Here is a 9,832-nt window from a genome sequence, read left to right as displayed (position 1 = left end):
CAAAATATTGCAAGCGGAAGGCTCTTATACTGAAGAGGTGAATGTTGACAAAGAATACCACAATTCTGACGACGGAAGCTAAAGGTTGGGTCATTCAGACACCCACTGGACAAAGTAAAACAGACACACTTTCCTGTCAACGCTTTTGGCATGCGCACAGGAAACAATCATTGATTAAACAGCTTGCCGTTTATTTTATAAAGGGTTTAAAAAAAACCTCACAGTTCAGTCAACCACAGAACGACGTCTTTGTATCAAGTGCATTATAATGTCTTAGGAATGCTAACTTGAAATGGGTTTTTCCATGAGGGGCCACGGCCTTTTACTGAGTGAAATATCCGTGTCTGTGTAGAGGAGAAGAGAGGACTGGCCGTACTGAGTGAGTTAAAGTTTCGTGAGATCGGATTGAAAGCACACAAAAAAATACATGTATATGGAAAGAAAACAATAAGTGACACAGAAAAAAAAAAAGAAAAAAAAAAGAGTAATAATATTCCCCATGTGGAAAGGAAATTAGAGTCAACTGATCTATTTAAAGAGCAAAATATTTTAGATTCAAACTTGGGTATGGTATGAAAGCAAAATAGAAAGGGAACAGTCAATAAAGAAAGAAAGAAAGAAACAGATAGATAATAAATGAATAGATAAATCAATCAATCAACACCAAAGAATACTTGGACTCAGATGCCCACGCGTCCTTGTATGCATCCAGGCAGTTAAAGGCTATCCATAGTCCACGATCCTCAGCCAGTTTTGCTGGTGCCACCCCATCGTCTGCTAACGAGTCTGTCAGAAACAAAAAGTAATCGGGTAACAGAGTGAAACTGATAACAAAGGTTCTCTTCACCATGACGTCATTTTCGTGCTTGATGACGATACTGGCCTTTTACGTCACTCACGCTCACGCCCACCGCCTGGTCCCACGTTCAGACCACCGGTCGCCCTTGGAGGAGAAGGTGGAGGACCTGAGTGCAGAGCTGGGCCGGGCGACGGCTAAGCTGAACGCGCTGGAAACCAGTGTGGGTGAGTGTCCAAAATGTTCTTTCCACACACATTCAATACGAATGTCATTAACATACGAACCCCCACCTCCCACTCCCCACGCCCCCACCCCGCGCATCCCCATTCCACCTGCACAAATGTCATTTAACTTCCCCTGCTACCTATACAATTGTCATTCACATCCCCTCAACATACCTGTACAAATGTCATTTATTCATCCCCCCCCCCCTTACACCTGTAAAAATGTCATTCACTCCCCCCTTCCCACCTGTACAAATGTCATTCACTCCCCCCATCCCACCTGTACAAATGTCATTCACTCCCCCCCAATCCCACCTGTACAAATGTCATTCACTCCCCCCTTCCCACCTGTACAAATGTCATGTATTCATCCCCCCCTTACACCTGTAAAAATGTCATTCACTCCCCCCCATCCCACCTGTACAAATGTCATTCACTCCCCCCTTCCCACCTGTACAAATGTCATTCACTCCCCCCCTTCCCACCTGTACAAATGTCATTCACTCCCCCCATCCCACCTGTACAAATGTCATTCACTCCCCCCCTTCCCACCTGTACAAATGTCATTCACTCCCCCCCTTCCCACCTGTACAAATGTCATTCACTCCCCCCCTTCCCACCTGTACAAATGTCATTCACTCCCCCCTTCCCACCTGTACAAATGTCATTCACTCCCCCCCTTCCCACCTGTACAAATGTCATTCACTCCCCCACCCCACGTGTACAAATGTCATTCACTCCCCCCATCCCACCTGTACAAATGTCATTCACTCCCCCCCATCCCACCTGTACAAATGTCATTCACTCCCCCCTTCCCACCTGTACAAATGTCATTCACTCCCCACTCCCCCCCATCCCACCTGTACAAATGTCATTCACTTCCCCTTCCCACCTGTACAAATGTCATTCACTCCCCCTTCCCACCTGTACAAAAACCATTCACTCCCCCCCATCCCACCTGTACAAATGTCATTCACTCCCCCATCCCACATGTACAAATGTCATTCACTCCCCCCCCCCCCATCCCACCTGTACAAATGTCATTCACTCCCCCCATCTCACCTGTGCAAATGTCATTCACTCCCCCCATCCCACCTGTACAAATGTCATTCACTCCCCCCCATCCCACCTGTACAAATGTCATTCACTCCCCCCCCCCCATCCCACCTGTACAAATGTCATTCACTCCCCCCCCCATCCCACCTGTGCAAATGTCATTCACTCCCCCCCCATCCCACCTGTACAAATGTCATTCACTCCCCACCCCCCATCCCACCTGTACAAATGTCATTCACTCCCCCCTCTCCCCATCCCACCTGTACAAATGTCATTCACTCCCCACCCCCCATCCCACCTGTACAAATGTCATTCACTCCCCCCCCCCCCCATCCCACCTGTACAAATGTCATTCACTCCCCCCTCTCCCCATCCCACCTGTACAAATGTCATTCACTCACTCACCCCCATCCCCACCCCGCCTCCTTCTAAATAAACCATTTGAATTCATATATCAAATCTGTGTGTGTGTGTGTGTGTGTGTGTGTGTGTGTGTGTGTGTGTCTGTCTGTCTGTCTGTCTGTCTCTGTCTCTCTCTTTGTGTCTATCTCTCATTAAAACATTTCTTTCGTTCTCTCTCTCTTCCTCTCTGGTTAACATGTTGGGTTGTTGTTGTTTTTTTGGGGGGGGTGTTTTTGTTTTTTTAGGAATAAAACCATATTTCCCAGGTGCATCAATAAACCATTCTATTATGTTCCCATACAGGTCAGCTCTCAACCCAACTGAGTTCCACTGTACTCGTTTGTGAGACTGTTCCATAACCGAAAACTTCAATTGAATGGAATGTGAAAATGTGTGTGTTGTGTGTGTGTGTGTGTGTGTGTGTGTGTGTGTGTGTGTGTGTGTGTGTACGTGTGCGTGCGTGTGTGTATGTGCGTGTGCGTGCGTGTGTGTGTGTGTGTGTGTGGAGTCAAGTCAAGTCAGGTCAAATCAAGTCAAGTCAATTCAACTTTATCATATCCAAAGAGAAATTCACACGTTTGGTCACATTCCCGCACGCTCCCAATACGAACAACATGTGGGACAATGTATTTATCTAACAAGAGAGGCAAGGCCTTCAAGACTCACTTGTGATAAATTAAGTCCCCTAGCATTAATTATAGAGTAATTTCCCTTTTTTACTATCTGCACCAAAAACGTTTGCAAAATTTTAAAAAAATTCCATGCTTAGCAAAAGAAGTTCCTGTTTGAACAAAAAATGATAATGATGACTCTTCTTGTTGTTGTTCAGAATAAGAGGTCAAAGTGCCAAGTTTAGAGAATACAAAAAACATAAATATAACAGTAAATGCAGTTTGCATATAATTAGGCTTCTTTTTTTATTTGTTTGTGCCCATCCCACAGGTGCAATATTGTTTTAAACAAGATGACTGGAAAGAACTGAATTTTTCCTATTTTTGTGCCAAATTTGGTGTCAACTGACAAAGTATTTGCAGAGAAAATGTCAATGTTAAAGTTTACCACGGACACACAGACACACAGACACACGGACACACACACACACACACACACACACACAACCGAACACCGGGTTAAAACATAGACTCACTTTGTTTACACAAGTGAGTCAAAAATGGATCAATGTTTCCCTATTCCCAAACAGGTCAGCTCTCGACCCAAGTGGGTTTCACCGTACTGGTTAGCGAGAACCATCCAGTGACGCTTCACAGCATTGTCAAGTTTGATCGGCAGCTGTACAACCAAGGTGGGCACTACGATACCGATACCGGCTTCTTCACCGTTCCTGTATCGGGAGTCTATTCCTTTTTTCTGAGGTGGGTCTTGTGATGTTTGCGTCGCAGCTGCTGTTGTTGTAATTGTTGCTTGTCTTATTTGCTTGCATGAGCTACGCTCGCTTATGATAACGCATGAATTCGAATGAATTTGCAGATGCTTTTATTCTGCACCTTGCTCTTTCCGGCAGTAGAAGACATGTGTCTTTTAAGGCCAAAATTCCCAAACAAAGGAAGATTTCACAACACTACAGGTCTGAGGGTTCTGTCCTGCAGTAGTGATAGTAAATCTACTTTTTCTTTCCATTTTTTTTCTTTTCTTTTTTTTTTAATAAAGAAATATCTACTTGTGTACGCGAATCGTTATGTATGACAGGACTGTCTTGGTCTTGGTGAAGATGAACGAGGTGAAGAAGGAAGGGTGACCAACACTGATGATCAACAGTTTCCTACAGAGAGGTTACAGAGAAGGAACAGGATGGGCATGGGCCTACTGTCCCTACTCTCCCCTCCGTAGACTCCCCCAATCCTACTCTCCCCTATCCTAGCGCCCCTACTCTCCCCTATCCTAGTACCCCTGTACTACTCTCCCCTATCCTAGCGCCCCTATCTTACTCTCCCCTATCGTAGCGTCCCTACTCTCCCCTATCCTATCGCCCCTACTCTCCCTATCCTAGCGCCCCTACTCTCCCCTTTCATAGCGCCCCCTGTACTACTCTCCCCTATCCTAGCGCCCCTATCTTACTCTCCCCTATCCTATCGCCCCTACTCTCCCCTATCCTATCGCCCCTACTCTCCCTATCCTAGCGCCCCTACTCTCCCTATCCTATCGCCCCTACTCTCCCTATCCTAGCGCTCCTACTCTCCCCTATCCTAGCACCCCTACTCTCCCTATCCTAGCGCTCCTACTCTCCCCTATCCTATCGCCCCTACTCTCCCTATCCTATCGCCCCTACTCTCCCTATCCTAGCGCTCCTACTCTCCCCTATTCTAGCGCCCCTACTCTCCCTATCCTATCGCCCCTACTCTCCCCTATCCTAGCGCTCCTACTCCTTCCTATCCTAGCGCCCCTACTCTCCCTATCCTATCGCCCCTACTCTCCCCCTATCCTATCGCCCCTACTCTCCCTATCCTAGCGCCCCTACTCTCCCTATCCTATCGCCCCTACTCTCCCTATCCTAGCGCTCCTACTCTCCCCTATCCTAGCGCTCATACTCTCCCCTATCCTAGCGCCCCTACTCCTCCCTATCCTAGCGCTCATACTCTCCCCTATCCTAGCGCCCCTACTCCTCCCTATCCTAGCGCTCATACTCTCCCCTATCCTAGCGCCCCTACTCCTCCCTATCCTAGCGCCCCTACTCCTCCCTATCCTAGCGCTCATACTCTCCCCTATCCTAGCGCCCCTACTCCTCCCTATCCTAGCGCCCCTACTCCTCCCTATCCTAGCGCCCCTACTCCTCCCTATCCTAGCGCTCATACTCTCCCCTATCCTAGCGCCCCTACTCCCCCCATCCTAGCGCCTCCTGTACTAATCTCCCCGATCCTAGCGCCCCTACTCTCCCCTATCCTAGCGCCTCCTGTACTAATCTCCCCAATCCTAGCGCCCCTACTCCTCCCTATCCTAACGCCCCCTGTACTACTCTCCCCTATCCTAGCGCCCCTATCTTACTCTCCCCTATCCTAGCGCCCCTATCTTACTCTCCACTATCCTAACGCCCCCTGTACTACTCTCCCCTACCCTAGCGCCCCCCTGTACTACTCTCCCCTACCCTAACGTCCCCTGTACTACTCTCCACTATCCTAACGTCCCCTGTACTATTCTCCACTATCCTAACGTCCCCTGTACTATTCTCCACTATCCTAACGTCCCCTGTACTACTCTCCACTATCCTAACGTCCCCTGTACTATTCTCCACTATCCTAACGTCCCCTGTACCACTCTCCCCTATTCTAGCGCCCCCTGTACTACTCTCCCCTATCCTAGCGCCCCTATCTTACTCTCCCCTATGCTAGCGCCCCCTGTACTACTCTCCCCTATGCTAGCGCCCCCTGTACTACTCTCCCCTATGCTAGCGCCCCCTGTACTACTCTCCACTATCCTAACGTCCCCTGTACTACTCTCCCCTATCCTAACGTCCCCTGTACTACTCTCCACTATCCTAGCGCCCCCTGTACTACTCTCCCCTATCCTAGCGCCCCCTGTACTACTCTCCCCTATCCCAGTGCCCCCTGTCCCACTCTCACCTTCCTTGTCTCCCCTGTTCTAGTGCCCCCTGTCCTACTCTCCCTTGTCTCCCCTACCCTTGTGCCCCCCCCCCCCACCCCACCCCCATCTCCCCTCTCCCCTTCTCCCAGTTGCCCCCTGTCCTACTCTCCATTGTCTCCCCTACCCTAGTGCCACCGGGTCCTACTCTCCATTGTCTCCCTTACCCTAGTGCCCCGCCCCCCACCCCTGAACTTACCCTTCCACCTGACCTAATCTACCGCAGAAAATTCACACAAACACTGAGAAAAAAAATGGGGTGGGGGTGGGGGTGGGGGGAGACAGACAACAGATTTTCCTCCAAAGAACGGAGGAGTTGTAGAATTATTGAGTGTGGTCCCCCCCCCCACCCACACCCCCACCCCCACCCCACCCCCCACCCCCCACCCCCCAGAGATCGCCCTAACCTGCGTGCCCAAAACATAATTATTTTCCACTCCTCCAGCTGCGAGATTCTCCCAAACCAGGAGATGGGCTACAGCGTGCTGAAGAGCGGTGTGACCATCCTGGAAGCCCACGGCGGCAAGTCCGACAACTCTGCCCAGACCGCCAGCAGTCACGTGGTGCTGCACGCGACCAAGGGAGAGCACGTGTGGGTCCGCTCCTTTTGGAAAGATGGCGTCGCCAGGACCTGGACCTCTTTCGGCGGCGCTCTTTTGACTCCTGATGTGTAGCAGCTGCGACTGAAACTGTCCATGTGATTTTTTTTTTTTATCATTGGGGGTATTGGCCGTATCCAGCATCAACTGGCAAGATATTTCGCTGTCTGTGCATTTCGCAGAATCAAAAGAGGGTAGCTGTCTGAGGCGTACACATGATGATGTTATTGATGAATTTATCAGAAAGCTTCCTTGGCTTAATTCTGTCCCAAAAAAGAAAAGATACTGGTTTATCTCGAATTCTTCCATATATTAGGAAAACCAGGACGCACTCAACATTATGCGATTGAAATATTGTATTATAGATAAACTGCAAGATAACTGCATTTAATTTTTGAACACCACTAAATGATAAAGGTTACAGTGTCTGTTTGTATTTGAGGGTTTGGGGTTTAGCGTGAATCAGGTCTTAATGATTGCTCGTGGTGTTCTTTTATATCGACAGCAGATTATTGTGGTATCTTTTCATAACGACAGAAAAAAAATGTGGTTGTTCATATTACCCTTTCATAATGATAAGAAGAATTGTGATTGTTCAAAACCACCCTTTCATAAAGACAGAAAAATTGTGATTCTTTATGGTGTTATTTTATAATGACAGAAGAACTGTGATTCTCCATATAGCCTTTTATACCGTCAGAAGAATTATGATTGTTCATATCATCATTCTGTTACGAAAGAATTCCGATTGTTCATAGTACACTTTTCTAACGACAGAAGATTTCCGTCTGTTCAGTTTTCTTTTTTCTTTTTTATAACGACAGAAATATTTGGTTACCCATCACTTGTTTTTATGCACTATCATATTTTTATTCAGCATCCTTTTTCTTTAATTAATCATTTATTTACTTTGTAATATTTCTGGACTTTGAACTGCTTCATAACACAAAAAAACAGCAGAATATTTTGGATCGTGTGATCATGGAAACATGAATAATCATTTATATCATTGCAAAACGTGTGTGTGTGTGTGTGTGTGTGTGTGTGTGTGTGTGTGTGTGTGTGTGTATGTGTGTGTGTGCTTGTGTGTGTGTGTGTGTGTGTGTGTGCGTGCGTGCGTGCGCGTGTGTGTGTGTGTGTGTGTTGTATTATTTGTTTTCTGTTTTGTGTTTGCTTGTGTGTGTGTGTGTGTGTGTGTGTGTGTGTGTTGTATTATTTGTTTTCTGTTTTGTGTTTGCTTGTGTGTTTGTGTGTGTGTGTGTGTGTGTGTGTGTGTGTGTGTGTGTTGTATTATTTGTTTTCTGTTTTGTGTTTGCTTGTGTGTGTGTGTGTGTGCGTGCGTGTGTGTGTATGTGCGTGTGTGTGTGAGAGAGAGAGAGATATATATATATACAGATAGACAGACAGACAGACAGACTGACTGACTGACAAAGACAAAGAGGCACAGAGAGAGAGAGAGAGAGAGAGAGAGAGAGAGAGAGGTGACAACAACCACTTTACAAGTGTGAATAAATGAATGGATGATGATAAATTTGTGTAGCGCGTTCCAAATATCCACACTCATGAGCATGCTAAGAACACAAATCAACAAGAACAACAGAGCAATAATATCAACAGCAACAACAACAACAGCAACGAAAACGATGACGATGACAATGACGACAACAACAACAACAACAGCAACGAAAACGATGACGATGACAATGACGACAGCAACAACAACAACGACAACGATGACGATGACAATGACGACAGCAACAACAACGACAACGATGACGATGACAATGACGACAGCAACAACAACAACGACAACGATGACGATGACAATGACGACAGCAACAACAACAACGATGATGATGACAATGACGACAGCAACAACAACGATGACGATGACAATGACGACAGCAACAACAACAACGATGACGATGACAATGACGACAGCAACAACAACAACAACAACGATGACAATGACAACAACAACAACAGCAGCAGCAGCAGCAAAGAAAGAGAGAGGGAGAGAATCATCACACTCCAAACACACACACACACACACACACACACACACACACACACACACACACACTCGATCAAGCACGTACGCCCACACGCACAAATAACGCGTGGAAGAAACATACGCAGATCTCTACAATAGAATCACACCGGTTTAACAGTTTCAAACTACCACCCCTACTGGGTTTTAAACCCAGGTTAATTCTGGGTTAGCCTCAAATGACGCCCAGAGTCAATATTGACTCCTCATAGTTGGAAATGACCCTCTTTTTGACTCACTTGTGTAAACAAAGTGAGTCTATGTTTTAACCCGGTGCTCGGTTGTCTGTGTGTGTGTGTGTGTGTGTGTGTGTCTGTGTCTGTGTCTGTGTGTCCGTGGTAAACTTTAACATTGACATTTTCTCTGCAAATACTTTGTCAGTTGACACCAAATTAGGCATAAAAATAGGAAAAAATTCAGTTCTTTCCAGTCATCTTGTTTAAAACAATATTGCACCTCTGGGATGGGCACAAAAAAATAGAAAATGAAGCCTAATTATATGCAAACTGCATTTACTGTTATATTTATATTTTTTGTATTCTCTAAACTTGGCACTTTGATCTGATATTCTGACCCAACAACAAGAGCAGTCATTATTATTTTTTGTTCAAACAGGAACTTTTTTTGCTAAGCATGGAAGTTTTATTTATTTTGCAAACGTTTTGGTGCAGATAGTAAAAAAGGAAATTACTCTGTAATTAATGCTAGGGGACTTAATTTGCTTTAAACTGATCTTTCTCATCCTAAACATTACATTTTGAAATTATACTCAATACATAAAAAGCTTGGATTTTTTTTTTTTAAGTGTATCACAAGTGAGTCTTGAAGGCCTTGCCTCTCTTGTTTTCTACGGGTCTAATCAAGCTGTTTAAAAGGAAAGGGGATGTAGTTCTGATCTAGCCTTCACTGCTGACACCCACCTCCTGTCTTCTCCATTATAACTTAACCCTTTCGCATTCACGTATTAACACGAGAGAAACACTTCCTGGTGTTCGAATGTGGCTGGAGTGGATGCAATGGGGTTAACGGAACCAAACGTGGGTAGGGAGTATGGTGGGTAGGATGAGAGGAGAGCTCTACTGTGATGGACGCAATAGCTGGGTGGTTA

At 46.2% G+C, this 9,832-nt stretch overlaps 1 protein-coding gene across 1 annotated transcript; it reads left to right on the top strand.

The window, feature by feature from the left end:
* The first annotated feature begins 848 nt into the window (after positions 1–848).
* On the top strand, positions 849–6,749 carry LOC143300308 (cerebellin-1-like). Its single transcript, XM_076613905.1, has 3 exons — positions 849–1,023; positions 3,683–3,854; positions 6,521–6,749. The coding sequence occupies exons 1-3, from the start codon at positions 849–851 to the stop codon at positions 6,747–6,749; spliced, it is 576 nt and encodes a 191-aa protein (XP_076470020.1).
* The last annotated feature ends 3,083 nt before the right edge of the window (positions 6,750–9,832 follow it).

The sequence above is a fragment of the Babylonia areolata genome, chromosome 26 (genome assembly GCF_041734735.1).
Source record: "Babylonia areolata isolate BAREFJ2019XMU chromosome 26, ASM4173473v1, whole genome shotgun sequence".
Taxonomy (NCBI): Eukaryota; Metazoa; Mollusca; class Gastropoda; order Neogastropoda; family Buccinidae; genus Babylonia; species Babylonia areolata.
This window is presented reverse-complemented; position numbering and strand designations above follow the sequence as displayed.

Bases quoted from the DNA above. Each gene is read 5' to 3' on its own strand.
- LOC143300308 (XM_076613905.1), top strand. From the start codon at position 849: ATGACGTCATTTTCGTGCTTGATGACGATACTGGCCTTTTACGTCACT. The intron at 1,024-3,682 runs GTGAGTGTCCAA...ATTCCCAAACAG, and splicing joins CGCGCTGGAAACCAGTGTGG to GTCAGCTCTCGACCCAAGTG. The intron at 3,855-6,520 runs GTGGGTCTTGTG...CCACTCCTCCAG, and splicing joins GTCTATTCCTTTTTTCTGAG to CTGCGAGATTCTCCCAAACC.